The sequence below is a fragment of the Ruditapes philippinarum genome, unplaced genomic scaffold (genome assembly GCF_026571515.1).
Source record: "Ruditapes philippinarum isolate M1 unplaced genomic scaffold, ASM2657151v2 ctg69_1_1_1_1, whole genome shotgun sequence".
In the NCBI taxonomy this organism is placed as follows: domain Eukaryota; kingdom Metazoa; phylum Mollusca; class Bivalvia; order Venerida; family Veneridae; genus Ruditapes; species Ruditapes philippinarum.
In genome coordinates this window covers 528,687-549,403 of record NW_026862474.1, presented here as the reverse complement: position 1 = coordinate 549,403, position 20,717 = coordinate 528,687, and the positions used below count along the sequence as shown (strand labels likewise).

The following is a 20,717-nucleotide window of genomic DNA, read 5'->3' as shown; positions in this document are numbered from 1 at the left end:
TGGCCTTGAACATGACCAATAAAGAAAAACATTTGCCAAGCAGTCCTAAGATTTTGGTGTAGAGGTTGATTTTGACTAGTTAATGATCATTATTGATTTTGTGGCCTCTTGAATTATTTCTAGTTTTATATGTGGCTATAATCATATTACTGTTTTAAACATGATAAATATTTTGGTTATTTATTTCCAGGTGAATTCTGTTGACTGGAGTCAGACAAGGGACGAGAACTTGATAGTCAGTGGATCTTGGGATAAACTTATTAAACTTGTATGTACTTGTATATTACATTTTTAACTTTTTTTTTTACGAAAAATATTTTAAATATGAAAACTTAAGAAATATTTAATGATTTTTAATCAACTCCAGTCAAGAAAACATTTTCTTAGCTTTTGGAAAGCCAGGGGTTTTAATTATTATAACCCCACAAACAAAGTTTAGGGGGGTATATAGGAGTCGGCTTGTCGGTCGGTCCACTTCTTGGTTTCGTGTAGAGTTTGGAATGAGTCATTGTATTTAAACTTGAAATATGACAACCTTATGTGAAAGGGGTTATAGTTTTTTTGTCAGTGTAGCTAGTAATATATGCATTCTGTCCAGAATCGAAACTGTTGCCCTTGTCCACTGGTGCAGAAAATATTCCTGTTGTCAGGAAGTCCAAGGAAATCCCAGGATTGTGCCAGGATTTTGTTTTCTACCTCTTAACAAAAGTCCCATTTACAGGATATCTTAAAACTTTTGAAGAAACTGAACAGGTAAAAAACAGGAATTGTCAGAACTTTTTTCTTACCAATAGGAAAAGAGAGGAAATCTCAGGACTTTTATTTTCAGATATCTCCTAAGGACAGGAATTATCAGGACTTCATTTACAGTGAAGTACTTTTGTCAAAGACAGGAAAGAGATTTTTTTAGAAAGCCTAAACTGTAAAGTGAAAAGAAAGTAAAGTGAAAAGTAAGAAGTCCTGTTAATACCTGTTTTTTTGAACAGAGAAATAAATGAAATAATTTTTGTGAGACTCTATTATTGGGCAAAGCTGAAAAAATACTAAGTGTAAAACATGAAAAAAGTTTATTACATATATATATAAGTTCTTTTTTAATAGTTTCCTTTAACACAATGGGTATCAAAATACTCAGAATTTAAAATTCTATAATTTATAAACAATTTTAAAAAAATTTAAAAAAGAAGAGAAAATGTTGCTAATTGATTTTTGAACATGACAAGGAAAATGTTTTTTTTATTCTAATAGGATATTAGTACAGGAAAAAAGATTATTCAAGTATATTACCTATTGGCATGGAATTAGTGATTTTTGTTTGGACCATTGACGGAAATTAAATTCTGTGTCATTCCATTTCACAAGGAAAATATTTCACATAAAAGTCACCCAAAAGCATAATTCTACTCTTTGTTTTTTGCACATACAGACATAGAAATCTATATGCTTTTGTCCTTCTTAAAGACCTTATTTTGCTCAAGTTTGATATTTTACAAAGAAAGGTGTATTTTTAGAATCTACAGGTTTTTTTTAGACATTTAGGCCTGTATTTTAGATTTTAAACAGAAATAAAATAGCTCATGAAACTTTCCTTTTTTAATCTATTTAAAATCAAGCAACTAATATGGGAACCAGTATGCCTAATTAATTGCTTACATAAATACTAGACCCCTGAGACTTTACTCCACACTGATCAGAGAGATTTTGATAAAACTGGCCACCTTTGTTCTCCCACCATACATGTATGTGGTGACCACCATATGTGCATGACTAATTTACTCACCGGTCATTCCTACAAATCAGACTGTTCCATGTGATTGTTTCGGGGAGAGATAACATTATATATTTGAGTCCTATGCAATCATCCTTTCCAGTTACATAGTTGTAAAGTTTGAAGCTTGGAAATTGTGTAAATTACAGAGGATTTACTCAATGTTTTGGAGATAGAGATTTGTTTAAGGTGTTTAAGTTTAATAAGTATAGTTATGGTTAATAAGAATGACAAGAATCAGAATCACTTTGGATAAGGAGATGTACAACTTAATTACTATTAGGTTTGAAATTAAAACACACTAAGTTAACAACAGACTGTTCTAAATTCAGAATTTTCTAGTTATTTGAGGTTATTTAAAGGACAGATAACTTATACATAGGTAGATGAATTCTTGTTTTTACTTCTGGATAATGTTTTTCTTATTATTGTTGAATTCAATACATAATAACATGCAATTTCCTATATAGTTTCTGTTAATGTTTTTTCAATGAAAATAAAGGTACTTTAAACTCATAAAAAATAGGCCAATTCTTAAGAAAAAATGCACAGGTTAAGAGAAAAGTGGGGAAAAAAACTATCCACTCTTAATTTGTTCTTGAAATTTTGCATATTGACTAAGATGAAGGTAAGCTTCATGAAAATAAGAAGAAAAAAAAGTAATGTTTCGCTTCATTGTAAATCATCTGCCCTTGAATTTTACGAAAGTCAAATTCAAGGGCAGATAACTCGAAAATAGAGAATGGTGACCCCAAATTTTTTTCCTATTAAAATGTCTAATAACATGCAAAGTTTAAAGAAATTCTTTTGAACAGTTTTAATTTTGCCTATATGTCTTTATGAAAACTCTGGAAAACGTCTTTAAACAAATACATCAGTTCATTGGGAAAAATGAAATGATATGTTTCAATAGAGGATATTGGATGTCAGAGTGTATTGAATAAAATCATATTATGTGAGCCTCTGATTTATTCAACAATTTAATAAATTTAGAATTGAATCTACACAAATATAATATGCTATTTATCACATATCTGAAATAAGAAGGGTGAACTGTTAAATAGCTTCATTTTTAAATGACGAGCCTATAGTGTAACGCTAACATTAGCGCGCTTTAAAGCTATGTATTTTTATAACAGAGTAATTCTTATTAGAGATATAATGGTGTTTTATAATTTTATTATTACAGTGGAGTATAGAGAGTCCACAGTCCCTGTGTACATATACTGGACATGAAGGAATTGTTTACACTGTCGTCTGGTCACCTAGGATATCTGGATGTTTTGCTTCTGGTTCAGGTAGAGAATCTTAAAATATAGAAACACACAACATTTGTACTTAAAATACAGAAACTACTTAAAATATCAAAGCAGGCTAACCCTAACCCTTAACCCTAACATCTGAATATGGACATGGACTATTTCTTTAATATAAATTTATGATATATGTATGTATTCCCGGACTTCAATTAGAGGAAGTTTGGGAGTCATTTACTCCTGATTTTGGCTTGTGACTTCCAAAATATAATGCTTTTCCTTCTTTACCTATATAATGTGACCTCCAATGTCAGACATTTTCAGTCTCTGACTTCCAAATTTTGGAACTTAATGGAAGCACTGTGTATTCTATATCTGTTTAATGATGCTTTTCTGATTTATTCATTTAACCCTTAACCTGCTAGAACCAAAAATGATCAGCCTTTGTCACCAGTATATAGCCAGGCCAACCTACACTTATGTTCAGTCTGACCAGGCTCTAGTGTTGGCAGCTCAATTTTTAGCTCACCTGTCACAAAGTGACAGGGTGAGCTTTTGTGATCGCTTTTCGTCCGGCGTCCGTCCGGCGTCCGTCCGTAAACTTTTACTTTAAATGACATCTCCTCATAAACCACTAAGCCAATTTCATCCAAACTTCACAGGAATGTTCCTTTGGTGGTCACCTTAAAAAATTGTTCAAAGAATTTAATTCCATGCAGAACTCTGGTTGCCATGGCAACCGAAAGAAAAAACTTTAAATATCTTCTTTTAAAAAACCATAAGAGCTAGAGCTTAGATATTTGGCATGAAACATCTTCTAGTGAGTGTCTACCAAGTTTGTTCAAATAAAAGCCCTGGGGTCAAAATTGGCCCCGCCCCGGGGGGTCATTGATTTTCCCTATATGCATATAGTAAAAACTTAAAAACTCTTCTTTTAAAGAACCCAAAGAGCTAGAGCTAAGATATTTAGCATGAAACATGTTCTAATGGGTGTCTACCAAGTTTGTTCAAATAAAAGCCCTGGGGTCAAAATTGGCCCCGCCCCAGGGGGTCATTGATTTTCCCAATATGCATATAGTAAAAACTTTTAAAATCTTCTTTTAAAGAACTCAAAGAGCTATGGCTAAGATATTGAGCATCAAACATGTTCTAATAGGTGTCTACCAAGTTTGTTCAAATAAAAGCCCTGGGGTCAAAATTGGCCTCTCCCCAGGGGGTCATTGATTTTCCCTATATGCATATAGTAAAAACTTAAAAAATCTTCTATTAAAGAACCAAAAGAGTAAGAGCTAAGATATTTAGCATGAAACATTTTCTTATAAGTGTCTTCGAAGTTTGTTCAAATAAAAGCCCTGGGGTCAAAATTGGCCCCGCCCCGGGGGGTCATTGATTTTCCCTATTTGCATATAGTAAAAACTTAAAAAATCTTCTTTTAAAGAACTCAAAGAGCTATGGCTAAGATATTTAGCATGAAACATGTTCTAATAGGTGTCTACCAAGTTTGTTCAAATAAAAGCCCTGGGGTCAAAATTGGCACCGCCCCGGGGGTCATTGATTTTCCTTATATGTGTATAGCAAAAACTTAAAAAATCTTCTTTGAAAAAACCCAAATAGCTAGAGTTAAGAAATTAAGCATGAAACATCTTTTAGTGAGTGTCTACAAAGTTTGTTCAAATAAAAGACCTGGGGTCAAAATTGGCCCCGCCTCGGGGGTCATTGATTTTCTTTATATGTGTATAGCAAAAACTTAAAATCTTCTTTGAAAAAACCCAAATAGCTAGAGTTTAGATATTAAGCATGAAACATTTTCTAGTAAGTGTCTACAAAGTTTGTTCAAATAAAAGCCCTGGGGTCAAAACTGGCCCGGCCCCAGGGGTGTCATTGTTTTTAACTATATGTGTATAGTAAAAACCTTAAAAAAATCTTCTTTTAAAAAGCCCAATGAGCTAGAGCTTAGATGTTTAGCATGAAACATCTTCTTATGGGTGTCTACCAAGTTTGTGCAAATAAAAGCCCTTGGGTTAAATTGGCCCTGCAACGTTGGGGGTGGGGTTGGGGGGGGCCTATATACAGGTGAGCGTATTTTGATATTAAAATCCTTTAAACTTTCAAATTCAAAGCTGGACAGATCCATTATAGAAATAAAGCAGGTGAAGGGTTAATAAAGTGACTGAGGCATGCGTCATAGTATGTGTTGTAATGTAATATTTATGATTTTATATTTAACAGGAGATGGCACATTAAGAATCTGGGACAGACGGACAGCTTACCCACAGACTGTGATACCAGCACATCCTACAGAGGTTTTGACCTGTGACTGGAACAAATATGACCAGGTTGGGTCCCACTCTTTTAGGATTTCTTTTTTATAACACATGCAGGACTATAGATTTTTTTCAGATTGCAACTTTCTGTTAGTTTTGATTACTTAGAAAATTAATGTTAAAACTTTTATTCTTTAACCAGTTAAGCCGGAGTGCACCTGGTTTTAGTTAGTTTTATATTAAAATGAAGCAATTTCCATAAGTCTGTTAAACATTTTTAATCAGGTGAATCACAGTTGTATGAATATTTGAAAAAAAATTAGAATTAGCAGTATACTTCTGATTATTTTTTTTGAAAGTTATAAATGCTGTCTATTTTGAAAGTAATAAATGGTCACCTGAGTGCAGTAACGGGTTAAGTCCTTATAAATTTAATAGGAGTTAATCAGTTATTGCAAATAGGTGATGAAATGCTGACATTACTCTTGTTTTGGTAAAAAATAGGTATAATAATTACTTTTATATATAATGGTAATAGCATGCAAATAGGATTGCTTGAGAAGATGTTTTAATTAAGATATTTAAAAACAAAGTTATTTTGTCTGTTTAACTGTTATTGAAACTTATCGGCTTTTAACATTAGAACATTTCAAATGGATAGTTTTTCCATCGACTGCTCTCCGAATTCCATGGCTGTTCATTGTATACACAAGCATAAGGCAGGAAGAAGTAGCCATTGAACTTGTCTGCTCTTATTCAGTTGCTTTTGTGAGCCAAAGGGGCGAGAGTATTAACTCTCAAAAAAGATCTGGCATTTTTAGCTCGACTATTCGATAAGAATAAGTAGAGCTATTGCAGTCACCCGAGCGTCGGCGTCGGCGTAACCACTTATGTTAAAGTTTTTGTAATAGTTCAAATATTTTTAAAGTCCATTGACATATGGCTTTGAAACTTTGCACACTTGTTCACCATCATGACCCCAACCTGTAGACAGGAGGAGGTAACTCTATCAAGCATTTTGACAGAATTATGCCCCTTTTTCGACTTAGAATTTACGTTAAAGTTTTTGTAATAGTTCAAATATTTTCAAAGTCCATTGACATATGGCTTTGAAACTTTGCACACTTGTTCACCATCATGACCCCAACCTGTAGACAAGAGGAGGTAACTCTATCAAGCATTTTGACAGAATTATGCCCCTTTTTCGACTTAGAATTTACGTTAAAGTTTTTGTAATTGTTCAAATATTTTTAAAGTCCATTGACATATGGCTTTGAAACTTTGCACACTTGTTCACCATCATGACCCCAACCTGTAGACAAGAGGAGGTAACTCTACCAAGCATTTTGACAGAATTATGCCCCTTTTTCGACTTAGAATTTACGTTAAAGTTTTTGTAAAAGTTCAAATATTTTCAAGTCCATTGACATATGGCTTTGAAACTTTGCACACTTGTTCAACATCATGACCCCAACCTGTAAACAGGAGGAGGTAACTCTATCAAGCATTTTGACAGAATTATGCCCCTTTTTCGACTTAGAATTTACGTTAAAGTTTTTGTAATAGTTCAAATATTTTCAAAGTCCATTGACATATGGCTTTGAAACTTTGCACACTTGTTCACCATCATGACCCCAACCTGTAGACAACAGGAGGAGGTAACTGTATCAAGCATTTTTTTTACTATCAAGCACTAAGAATAGTCGAGCGTTGCTGTCCTACCGACAGCTCTTGTTCAGATTTTCAGTAGTTTCAGTGCATTGATTTTGATTTTCAGAATGTGATATATACAGGTTCAGTTGATTGCTCAATAAAAGGTTGGGATATAAGAAATCCTAGACAGTGCCTATGTACAATGTCAGGACACAGGTTTGCTGTTAGAAGAATTAGAACTTCCCCATTTAATGCCAACACACTGGCTTCGTGCTCATATGATTTTACTGTCAGGTTTGTGAAGCATGTTAATTTTTATGTTCGTTTTTTTCTGTTATTTTGAACAGTGTAATATATAATGCTGTGAGAACTGTGGTATGAATCTTATTTTGTTTTAATATGGATTCTGTTAATTCTTGAATATCAAAAATAATAGAAATTTAACCATTTTCATGTATTTTACATTCAAATCTGCTAAATGTGCTTTGGGTTGGAACAAGTCGATCCAGCCACTTGTTGGAAGACTCTAATAATTTTTCAACATGTATTTCTTTAAGATATTTTACGAAATTCAGAATGCTACAAAAGGATCTTTTACTACATAAATTTTGTCAAATCTACCTTCTAATCGAGATTTACACAGTTCATTAAAAACAAGACAACACAGACATATACTATAATTATATATCAGGTTCAAATAGCTGCCTCACAAGATATTTTACTGCTTGGATTTAAAATAACAGAAATTTTCAAAGGGATGAGCCATTTAATCAATAAATGCAGATTTCTGATGCAAGTGAATTATAAAGAGTTTTGTTTCATTAATTTTAAAATTTTATCTGTACTGTTTTACATGCAATATCCATATAATACATCTGACGTTGTCAAGTGTCATCACGATTTTTAATTTATTCGTTACTGATAAGAGTTTTCAAAGGTACAATGGAATTCACTGTTTAAATCAGTCGGTAACTTCTTCTACTATTATTGCGAAATCGTTTCCAAATGTACATGTTGATTTATAGTATTAATGTATTTGTGTTCTAGAACATGGGACGTGAGACAACCGCATGCAATGGAAATAATAGAACATCATTCCGAATTCGCATATGGATTAGACTTTAATTTACATATACCTGGTCAAATAGTCGACTGTGGCTGGGATGAACTTATACACGTTCATAAACCTCGCTCATTGTGATATTTGTGATTTGGTGATTTTTGTGCAATCAAATTGCGATAATTGTGATAGTTGTGAATATATTATAAATTTTAAGCTCATCGGAAAAATCTAGCTTTATGATCGCTGTGTTGTCGTCATTGTCATCGTTCTTTATCCAAATTTTCATACACCTATTACGATTACAATTTCAATAGTATGAATACAAATCTTTGAATACTTGCTTTTCATGATAAGGCACATGTGTTAGACAAGGGGCATAATTTTGAAAGCTTTATTTTTGGAGTTATGCCCCTTTTAACTTGGAATTCTTGTTAAAATTGCTTATTAAGTAGAATGATTTCAAAAGTATCATGGATATTAACAGGACTTCTTTATAATTATGATAACAGGCAGCTGTTAGATAAGGGGCATTATCCTAAAAGCAGTTTTTCAGGAGTTATGCCCCTTAATTTAGAATATTTTTTGGAAAAAAATGGTTTTTGATAGAAAATTTTTGAAACTATTGAAGAAACTTGTATACATTCTAGGCATACTTTATCACTAGGGACAAGGTACATTTGTAGGACATAAATGACATAACTAAGTAATCATTGTTTCTAGTTTTAAGTTCTTTTCCTGAACAGACGAGCGTTATCATCTCAAAGGGTGTTTATCTCAGCGTTGTGTAATATATGTGATAAGTGAATTACGTTTTAATCCTTGCATTTTATATGCAATTGTATATTTGTGAAACATATATTGGTATATATATATATATGGTATTAATCAGTATTAATATCTATAATTTTCATATTCAGGAACAAAAATATGGAGGTTAGTCATGATTAATAGGTGACCCCCTTTGATTTTTAGGACACTGGGTTAAAGGTCAAGGTCACAGGGGCCTGGACTAAAAATGTTTGTCCACCTATTAACTTAAGATTCCATGACCCACAGTCTTCATTTTTGGCATGGATGGTGATCATGACCATAAGGTGACCCCTAATGATTTAGAGGTCACTGGGTCAAAGGTCAAGGTCACAGGGACCTTGACAAGAAAAGAAGCTTTTCTTCTCAATTGTTAAAGAATGCCTGTCCACAGTGTATTGATTTTGACATTTTCACATTTGAAGCATGTAGAATACATAATTAAGCAATGCACTGGTTTAGTAACCTCAGATTTGGCAGGGAGGTTGTCCTTGAGTTCTAAATGGCCACTGTTGATTCTGACAAGTGGTATGCAGGGGTATTCACGTCATGACAGTGGCAGTTCTAGTTTTTTTACTTAAGCACACGGGGCCACAAAAAATGCTGTAAATGTTAAAGGTCATATAAAGCATTTCCACCAAGCAAAACCAGTTTAGGTTTATGTCCTGTTTTATCATAAAGTACATTATGCCGCGGTTGACTTACTCCAACCTCATAACCGTCTGCCGTCTGGCAAGGACGAGAGACAGAGAGAGAGAGAAGGGGTAGGCACAAGGCCCATGTTGATATTACATTATAAATTGAGAGGTACTGAAAAATATTACAAGACTGTTACTCTAAAATATAATGTAAACAAACAATGTATTGAAACTCATCAACTTTTAGTTTATTTTCTAAAGAGCCATGAAGAAAATAGATCGACTTATAAAAGACTTCAATCAATAGATTTAAAAATCTATGATATCTATACTAGCTGTATGATGATTTGCGTCTGTGTGCGTATGTGTTTTTTGTGTCACGCCAAGATAGTATAGGTTATATGGCGTCTTTCCAGTATATGACACCTTTCCAGACAACGTATTACATACGCCATAAAAGTTAAGACCCCAGATATAACAAAGTGGGGTGCATATAGTGTTCCACTTGTCCATCCGTCTGTCCATCCGTACGAACCCGTAGGTACTTGTGTGATTTGGAGAACAATGGGTAACAGTAAATTCTCTTTGATCCTATTCATTCCGTTTTACTTGTGTGTCTTTTTTTAAGCCTTGTGTGACTAAAAATGGCCTAAAAGATCAAAGGAAAAGTCACATAAGTACCATTTTGTGAGTACGTCTGTCCGTCCGTACGTCCCGAAATCTTGTGAACGCAACTCCTCTTAAACCGGATTGCAGATTTTGCTTAAACTTCCAGGGATGAACAACCTTAATGTGTAGATGGTAGTAAAGGAAAGAATTTTTGCTGGGACCAAATTTAACAGAATTATGGCCCTTTGTTGATTTTTTCACTATATACCATAAAGAAATTTTGTGAACGCAGCTCCTCTTTAACTGGATGGCAGATTTTGCTTTGTTCTTGTACGGATGCTTTTTGGTTTCTCTAGGCCAGGACACTCGTTTGTCAAAATCTGCATTGCAAAACATCCGTCCAAAGGTGTGTTATCGCTCTTTCTTTAAAAAAAAATATGAAAATTAGGAATGTGATCACAGTTAATAGTGTCCATTGCTTTTCTTTGAAAAAAAAACCTTTGTATCTGTAACAGGCTCCAATTCTTTGTATTTGGACCAGAAGGCTGTGTTTTATACTAATGACAATTCACATATACAGCTTACAATTATTATTGTGACTGGGGTTTAAAGAGACGTAAGGCAACTGCCATAAGAATTATCATGGGTAAAATTTAATCATACTTCAATACATGTTCATTATCTTTACTTTTCAATGTTATGAAATACCTGCAGAACAAGAATGGGCTTGTGCCTTTCCTTTTTCTTAACAGATAGTCTAGAGCATCCGTCATATCTGGCGTAAGAATGATATACACTTTTCTAAGGCCCCTTGTTGACATTCCTCAAACTTCTATCACACTCATGCTGATATGGTAAGAATAAAAAGAATAATACAGAAGCTGTCTGAAAATAGGGTAATATGGCAGTATTTTCATCGAAATTAAATTAAATACTTTAAATGGTGTTTCAATGATTGTTCTTTGTCCCTTTTGTTAAACAAATAAGAAGAGAGAAAAAACATGAATATATATATATCAATGTGGATTGGTATGGAAAATTTTTCCCTCATTTAAATGGTGTTTCAACGATTGTTCTTTGTCCCTTTTTTTAAACAAATAAGAAGAGAGAAAAAAACATGAATATATATATATATCAATGTGGATTGGTATGGAAAATTTTTCCCTCATTTAAATGGTGTTTCAACGATTGTTCTTTGTCCCTTTTTTTAAACAAATAAGAAGAGAGAAAAAACATGAATATATCAATGTGGATTGGTATGGAAAATTTTTCCCTCATGTAAAGCAGTTACATGTTTTATAAATATAATCAAGTCCATATTTTCATCATCATCTCTTTTATCATACAAAATGTTTGTATAACATGATCTACAGAAAATTTGCTTTAAAATGAATCTTATTTTAATAATACTATGGTTTTCACTGAGGTTCATGAAAGTAACATACCGTTTCGACAGAATCTGTTCGGAAACATCCAATGCGTTGAGAACTTCTGAATCAATCTCATCATCTTTGAGTGTTTGCAAAAAGTCTGATACTCTCAATTCGGCTACTTCCGCAATTCGTCTTTTATTAAACAGGGCAATTCGCACCAAAGTAAGCTGAGCGAGCCTCTTCCATTGCTTCCTGTTTGGTGTATTTCTTTTTATTCCTTTTTTTTATTTCATCAACAAGCCATTCTTTTAAATGAACTAAAGCCTCTGTCAAACTTGTTGATGTGTCTCAATTTCTGACGACGCTTTGCAACGGAGGATACTATAGGATACTTGATTGTTCCAGTGAGTTTGATAGAGGATTTGAAAGTCACGTCCTTCCTCCCATATGTCCTTGTCCCCAAGTTATATTCCTAAGCTGATTTTGAGCAAAGTAAAATATGTGCTTGATGTAATGCCAAAGAACAAGGGCAATCTGAGGAGAGTTGCTCTCTTTTGTTATTGATATTGTGGCCTCAATTATTTTGCAAAATTTACGTCCTGTAATATAATGTGTTAGGGGCAATTTTTCTTCATTAATTTTGTGAAGCTGTTTAAGAATTCTTCGGACTGTTCGTACTTTTGTTCTCACATTATCAACATCCTTCACCCTTTGCTCATTAATTTCTCCTATCCTAAACAGCTTAGATTTAGCAAACTCTCTAATTAAAAGATCTTTTTTACATAATTCGTGAATACCAGGATTGGCTGTTGTCTCCTTCATCCCACCAAATAAGTGTTCTAGTCGCGCTTCCTCTTCTGTAATGCTTGGAAGAAAAGGGGATAGAATGACACAGGCATCTTGGATATAGTTAGCTGACGCTTGCTTTTCTTCTGGCTTTAAGGGACAGTTTTTTATATGTACCCACAGCGAATGTTGCAAATAAAGTCCAAAACAGTACTCGCACGGCAAAAACCTGTCAGCTGAGTATTTGTATTTGGTCATCTGTGCTTTATTTGGACGTCTTGCAACAACTAACTCTCCCATGTGTTTTTCTATCACCTGTAAATGTAATACGAGTAAACACCAAAAAACAAGTGATTTAATTTACCTTTAGTCGAACTTACATTTTTTCCCCTTTGACGCACACCAGTCTTTCACAGCCTGATAGTTCTCCTTTGTTTTGAAGCGCACCTCTCCCTTCCGGTCATCACCAGGAATTCTAGTAAATTAAGGGCCAATTTTTCAGGTGTGGAATTCAGTTCCAAGCACTTACTGTGCTCCTCCTTCTTCGTGTGCACACCATACTTCACTCTTCCAAATACACCAAATCTAGAGGATTGAATAAAACAAGAAAAAATCATTAAGTCAGATACTTGAATAAAGGTAATTTGAAGAGAGTTTGAAATCCCCCAAATTGAAATTTTGGTTCCCATATTCTTGGGCTGCCCTTGGATATCTTGCATTTCTTCAAATAAAGCATTTGAGATTACTCACCATTAGGGCAGAAGATAGTGAAGAACCCTGGTAAAAGGCTAGGATGTCCAGTATACTTTTTTGTGCATATTCCTTGATCTGCACTTAGTCTTGAAGTGCCTATTTTTTTAAACCGACCCCTGGACCTGTACTTCGGCAAACATGGAAAGAATGATAATTCATCATCCTGACTGTAGGTCATGGTCGATTTTTGATGATCCTCTTTTGCATATACAAAGGGTGACACTGCAATATTCCACAGCTGGTTAACCAATAGCTGCAAATTTTCAGTAACATCATGATTTTCAAAAACCTCAAACAATACAGGTAAAAATGAATGAACATTTTGTCACATCAATGGTTCTTCTCTGATGTTAATCCCTGAAACAATAGCTTTTACAAGGGATTTTACTGGTTTACATGGTCGAATAAAAGAACATACTGGAGATGGAGAGGCAATGCTATACAAAAATTTACGACAAACTGGTAGCCAGAGTTACAGATAAGCAGGGTATCTGCGTTATTACCCAATAATATTGACCAATTTACCCAATTAAAATAAAATCTTTGCGTAATAAAAAAGCAAATAGAAGGTTCAGTACCCAATTTGTTTTATTTCTGTAGCCTATTTCCAATATCTCAGACCATAATATAATTCACCTGGTAAAAACAGCCAAACAAATCATTAAAATGCCTGTTGCCCTTTCTGTCCATTTGTTGACCGGAGACTGATTATATAAATATCGATTTTTATCAAGGAAAATCTTATTCTTTGAAGAGATAATTGCATCCTAGCCCAATTTGGCACAATGGCCTGGAGAATCCATTCTTCCATCACCTGCTATTATTACACTGCTTGATCCCTGCTTTTTGAGTCCAAAAGTTCTGACTGAACCTCTTTCCACTGTTCCTCAACAGCAGGCACTAAGTAATTTCTCTGAATTCTGTTGAAAACAGAGGCACTTACCATTAGCATCTTCATAAATTTTGCCAATAGTGAGATTTTTTGGAAATTGTTCCCAGAAAACAAGATGGCAGCTGAAGTAAGCAGGTCGTCAACATGCAATCTTCTCCTGAATACTGGTTGAGAACACCAAACATAGCTTGTATGGCGTGACGAGCAGACCCAAGTTAAATACAATGCTGATCCTACTGTTTCCTCTTCCACCATGACTTGGCTATCACATCCATCATCCTTAAACGTTTGCGGTGGAGTCAGATAAGCAAGTGACAACAATGACTCTCTAAAACATATGTATACAGATTGGTCCACAGCTGTAACAGATTGGTCACTTGTCAACAATCAGGTGACTCCTTTACTTGGAGCTATTTGTACTGTGATATCTTCTTCCACCTGGTCACTGTCGTCTATAACACCATACACATCATCAGCAAATGATAATTTATCTATGTCATCAGGCAGACATGGCCCAATAGTCAAGTCATAACTTGGCTCATAGTCTTCATCAGAATCAGTACCACTATCGTCACCTTCAATAGTCACATCAATAGTCAAATCATTTGGCTTGCACTAAACCCTGCAGGCACCTTGTGTTGTTGTTTACTGGTTGTAGTGAATGTACTTGTCTGCTCCGTTTCCTCTATCTTCTTGACCCTTTAATGAAAAGATTGATCTCAATTAGCTGACTAGTAAGCGGTCCCTGGTCGCGTATATCAAAAGTCTAATACATTAAAAATATAGAGAGAAAATGATGGGGGAATTTAAAGTGGTTGCATAAGACAAAAGTCACTTAATACACGTGGTTGCATGGGCAATTAAGACTGCAAATAGATTTCTCTGAAGCTTAAAGAAGTTGTAAATTTATTATTTATGTATATTTCTAAAAAAAAATTACATTACTTCTGTCACCTTCTAACAGGGCACATTCCTTCTTTAAGGAAGTCACAACCACAAGCAAATTGTCTCTTTTGGTGTTCTATGTGGCTGATGTTGAGGCACAAAGCGTGAACCCATTATTGCACACTGAGCATTCAACCCAATATGGATTTCTGACATGCCTGTTAAACCCATAAGTTAATGCACATGTGGATAACCCAGCAAAGGCACATTCTTCTTCATCTGTGAAGTACAAATGTATGTCCCTGACTGACAGACAGCTGGGACAACATGACTAATACTTGGAGTATCTGAAAGAGAAAATTCAGTGTAAGGTTTTATGTGGTTAAACAGTTTTAGAAGATATCATGATAATTATCAATATACTGAATAAGGAAGTGTTCCCTAAAACATATTCCTATATGAAACTATATGAAAATTTGTAACATTTATATTCACAAGATATGAGTAATTATAAAATTAACTTATACATATAATATTCTGATATATAAACAAATTTCAAATATTACTTTATGCATCCAGCAATAAATTTAATGAAACATTGAAAATTTAGCAAACTATACTTACTATGTAAATGAGAGACACTATTAATAACTTGCTTGTTGTGTCGCCTATACGGAGTAGTGGCGACATATAGGGATCACTTCTCCGTTGTCTGTCTGTCTGTCCGTCACAAAACTTGTCCAGACTACTCCTCATAAACTACTGGTGCAATTTCATCCAAACTTTACAGGAATGATCAGTACCAAGTCTAGTTGTGCATATTGTCAGCATTTTCCAGTTCAATGATTTTTGTCAGAGTTATGGCCCTTTAATAATTTTTATTTTTAGCTCACCTGTCACGATGTGACAGGGTGAGCTTTTGTGATCGTTTTTCGTTCGTTCGTCCGTCCGTCCGTCGGTAAACTTTTACTTTAAATGACATCTCCTCATAAACTTGAGCCAATTTCATCCAAACTTCACAGGAATGTTCCTTTGGTGGTCACCTTTAAAAATTGTTCAACGAATTTAATTCCATGCAGAACTCTGGTTGCCATGGCAACCGATAGAAAAAACTTAAAAGATCTTCTTTTAAAAACCCAAAGAGGTAGAGCTTAGATATTTGGCATGAAACATCTTCTAGTGAGTGTCTATCAAGTTTGTTCAAATAAAAGCCCTGGGGTCAATATTGGCCCGGCCCCAGGGGGTCATTGATTTTCCCTATATGCATATAGTAAAAACTTATAAAATCTTCTTTTAAATAATCAAAAGAGCTAGAGCTAAGATATTTAGCATGAAACATCTTTTAATCAGTGTCTATCGAGTTTGTTCAAAATAAAAGCTCTTGGGTCAAAATTGGTCCCGCCCCAGGGGGTCATTGATTTTCCCTATATGCATATAGTAAAAACTTATAAAATCTTCTTTTAAAGAACCCAAAGAGCTAGAGCTACGATATTTAACATGAAACATGTTCTAATGGATGTCTATTGAATTTGTTCAAATAAGAGCCCTGGGATCAAAATTGGCCCTGCCCCGGGGGTCATTGATTTTCCTTATATGTGTAAAGCAAAAACTTTTTAAAAAATCTTCTTTTAAAAAATCCAAAGAGGTAGAGCTTAGATATTTGGCATGAAACATTTTCTAGTGAGTGTCTATCAAGTTTGTTCAAATAAAAGCCCCGGGGTCAATATTGGCCCGGCCCCAGGGGGTCATTGATTTTCCCTATATGCATATAGTAAAAACTTATAAAATCTTCTTTTAAATAATCAAAAGAGCTAGAGCTAAGATATTTAGCATGAAACATGTTCTTATGGATGTCTATTGAATTGTTCAAATAAGAGCGCTGGGGTCAATTGGCCCTGCCCCGGGGGTCATTGATTTTCCTTATATGTGTAAAGCAAAAACTTTTTAAAAAATCTTCATTTAAAAAACCCAAAGAGGTAGAACTTAGATATTTGGCATGAAACATCTTCTAGTGAGTGTCTATCAAGCTTGTTCAAATAAAAGCACTGGGGTCAAAATTGGCCCCGCCCCAGAGGGTCATTGATTTTATTTATGTGTAAAGCATAAACTTAAAAAATCTTCTTTGAAAAAACCCAAATAGCTAGAGTTAAGATATTAAGCATGAAACATCTTCCAGTTTCAAAGTTTGTTCAAATAAAAGCACTGGGGTCAAAATTGGCCCTGCCCCGGGGGACATTGATTTTCCTTATATGTGTATAGCAAAAACTTAAAAATCTTCTTTGAAAAAACCCAAATAGCTAGAGTTTAGATGTTAAGCATGAAATATCTTCTAGTGAGTGTCTTTAAATTTTGTTCAAATAAAAGCCCTGGGGTCAAAACTGGCCCCGCCCTAGGGGTGTCATTGCTTTTAACTATATGAGTATAGTTAAAACTTAAAAAATCTCTTTTTTTTAAACTCAATGAGGTAGACCTTAGATGTTTAGCATAAAACATCTTCTAATGGGTGTCTACCAAGTTTGTTCAAATAAAAGCCCTGGGGTTTAAACTGGCCCCGCTCTGGGGGCCTATATACAGGTGAGCGACTTCAGGGCCATCATGGCCCTCTTGTTAAAGTTTGTCTGGACTACTTCTCTTATACTACTAATGCAATTTCAATGAAACTTTACAGGAATGATCTGTAGCTCAAGTCCTTGCGCATATTGCACAGGTTTTCCGGTTGAATGATTTTTGGTCGAGTTATGGCCCTTTGATAAAAAGGTGTTTTTTTTCTGTGTGTTGCCAGATACACAAAAGCTTGTCCGGACTACTCCTCATAAACTACTGGTGCAATTTTATCCCAACTTTACAGGAATGATCAGTCCCAAGTCTAGTTGTGCACTGTCCGTCTGTCACAAAACTTGTCCCAACATGAAATTGGCCATCATGAGGCGACACATATGATCACTGATCGCTCTTGTTGGTTTTGTTGGCACCCAATCAATATGTATGGGTGCAGGGTTAATTACATTCAATAAAAGAGGATGCAGCAGTATCTTGTAGTTTTGGAACATTGCTCCTTTAATACAGTTCTTTTTGGTAGAACTCCAAGCTGAAAGGCAAAAAAGAAACTTTCTTACAAATGAAGTTATATGAGATATCTCTTTTAGACCAAATTAATTCACTCAATTTAGTGACGGTCAGTGCATTACAAAGTCCATAAAAAGAATAATGACCCATGACAATAAATAAGAAAATAAATGTGAGAATTTAATTTTATCAAGCCAATAGAAGTCTCAAACTTATTGCATGTTTTATTTCTAAACAAATACATAAGTTCTGTTACCTTTTGATTGGACACTTTCCTTCTTTCAAGAAATCACAACCGCAAGCAAATTGTCGGTTTTGATAATATTTTGGTCAGATGTTAAGGCAAATCATGTGAAACCATTTATTATACACGGAACATTCAACCCAGTATGGGTTTTTGACATGTGCATTGAACCCATACGTCAATGCACATGCCGATAACCCCACAATTGCACATTCTTCTTTAGCTGTGAATAATGGCCCGGGCTTACACACAGCTGGCACCACATGACTGATACTGGAATATCTGAAAGAGAAGATTTAAAGTAAGGCTTCATGTAGTTAAATAACTTCAGAATATAACATGATAATATAGTGTATTATGATGTGTTTACTAAAACAAATTCCAACCTGAAAATCTCAATTTCACAAGATATGTGTTATTATCACATAAACTAACATTCATACATACAAAAAGATTTTAAATATTACTTTACATCCAGCAATACATTTTATGAAACATTGAAAACATGATATTACTGTCTTGCTTGATGGTTTGCTTGGCACCCAAACAATATGAATGGGTGCAGGGTTCATTACATCTAGTAAAGAAGGATGCAGCAGTATCTTGTAGTTTTGGAACATTGCTCCTGTAATACAGTTCCCCTGTATGGGCCAACCTAATAAGTGGCACAGCAGCTGGAGATGAAGAAGCTCTGAAACAATGAAATAAAGGGACTTTTTATTAGCTCACCTGTCAGAAAGTGACAAGGTGAGCTTTTGTGATCGCTTTTTGTCCGGCGTCCGTAAACTTTTACTTTAAATGACATCTCCTCATAAACCACTTAGCCAATTTCATCCAAACTTCACCGGAATGTTCCTTTGGTGGTCACCTTTGAAAATTGTTCAAAGAATTTAATTCCATGCAGAACTCTGGTTGCCATGGCAACCAAAAGAAAAAACTTTAAATATCTTCTTCTAAAAAACCCAAAGAGCTAGAGCTTAGATTTTTGGCATGAAATAAGGGCCCTTGGGTTCAAATTGGCCCTGACCTGGGGGTCATTGATTTTTCCATATATGTGTATATGTGTAAAAAATCTCCTTATTAAAAACTCAAAGAGCTAGAGTTTAGATTCTAAGCATGAAGTATCTTCTAGTGAGTGGCTACCAAGTTCGTTCAAATAAAGGCCCTGGGGGTCAAAATTGGCCCCATACAGGGGGAGGGGAGGTCATTGTTTTTTCCTATATGTATATAGTAAAAACTTAAAAAATCTTCTTATAAAAACCTTAAAGAGTGAGAGCTTAGATATTTATCATGAAACATCTAATGGCTGTCTACCAGATTTGTTAAAATAAAAGCCCCTGGTTTAAAATTGGCATTGGCCCACGGGCCTATACACAGGTGAGCGATTTCAGGGCCATCATGGCCGTCTTGTTAACATGTTCTAAATAAAAAAAATAATTATAAAAATTCTTTGCAATTCTTTAATAGTTATGAACACAATAACATCATATCAAGTCTTTTTTAGCTCACCTGTCACAAAGTGACAGGGTGAGCTTTTGTGATCGCTTTTCGTCCGGCGTCCGTCCGTAAACTTTTACTTTAAATGAAATCTCCTCATAAACCACTAAGCCAATTTCATCCAAACTTCACAGGAATGTTCCTTTGGTGGTCACCTTTAAAAATTGTTCAAAGAATTTAATTCCATGCAGAACTCTGGTTGCCTTGGCAACCGAAAGAAAAAACTTTAAATATCTTCTTTTAAAAAACCATAAGAGCTAGAGCTTAGATATTTGGCATGAAACATCTTCTAGTGAGTGTCTACCAAGTTTGTTCAAATAAAAGCCCTTGGGTCAAAATTGGCCCGGCCCCAGGGGGTCATTGATTTTCCCTATATGCATATAGTAAAAACTTAAAAAATCTTCTTTTAAAGAACCCAAAGAGCTAGAGCTAAGATATTTAGCATGAAACATGATCTAATGGGTGTCTACCAAGTTTATTCAAATAAAAGCCCTTGGGTCAAAATTGGCCCCGCCCCGGGGGGTCATTGATTTTCCCTATATGCATATAGTAAAAACTTAAAAAATCTTCTTTTAAAGAACTCAAAGAGCTATGGCATCAAACATGTTCTAATGGGTGTCTACCAAGTTTGTTCAAATAAAAGCCCTGGGGTCAAAATTGGCCCCGCCCCAGGGGGTCATTGATTTTCCCTATTATGCATATAGTAAAAACTTAAAAAATCTTCTTTTAAAGAACCAAAAGAGTTAGAGCTAAGATATTTAGCATGAAACATGTTCTAATAAGTGTCTACCAAGTTTGTTCAAATAAAAGCCCTAGGGTCAAAATTGGCCCCGCCCCGGGGGGTCATTGATTTTCCTTATATGCATATAGTAAAAACTTAAAAGATCTTCTTTTAAAGAACTCAAAGAGCTATGGCTAAGATGTTTAGCATCAAACATGTTCTAATAGGTGTCTACCAAGTTTGTTCAAATAAAAGCCCTGGGGTCAAAATTGGCACCACCCCGGGGGTCATTGATTTTCCTCATATGTGTATAGCAAAAACTTAAAAAATCTTCTTTGAAAAAACCCAAATAGCTAGAGTTAAGATATTAAGCATGAAACATCTTTTAGTGAGTGTCTACAAAGTTTGTCCAAATAAAAGCCCTGGGGTCAAAATTGGCACC

At 34.7% G+C, this 20,717-nt stretch overlaps 1 protein-coding gene and 1 long non-coding RNA gene across 2 annotated transcripts in view; one reads left to right on the top strand and one right to left on the bottom strand.

Moving 5' to 3' along the window:
- Positions 1 to 8,872, top strand: part of LOC132719227 (peroxisomal targeting signal 2 receptor-like) — an 18,517-nt gene extending 9,645 nt beyond the window's left edge. Inside the window, exons 4-8 of the mRNA XM_060702984.1 lie at positions 191 to 268; positions 2,958 to 3,066; positions 5,254 to 5,360; positions 7,066 to 7,235; positions 7,989 to 8,872. Coding sequence (XP_060558967.1) covers positions 191 to 268; positions 2,958 to 3,066; positions 5,254 to 5,360; positions 7,066 to 7,235; positions 7,989 to 8,142 — 618 coding nt within the window. The 3' untranslated portion in view covers positions 8,143 to 8,872. The remainder of the gene's footprint in view (positions 1 to 190; positions 269 to 2,957; positions 3,067 to 5,253; positions 5,361 to 7,065; positions 7,236 to 7,988) is intronic.
- LOC132719228 (uncharacterized) lies at positions 4,678 to 20,717 on the bottom strand. The gene is made up of 2 exons (XR_009624186.1): positions 20,597 to 20,717; positions 4,678 to 4,936 (listed from the first exon to the last, which is right to left on the bottom strand). It is a non-coding gene; the product is annotated as an uncharacterized LOC132719228 (long non-coding RNA).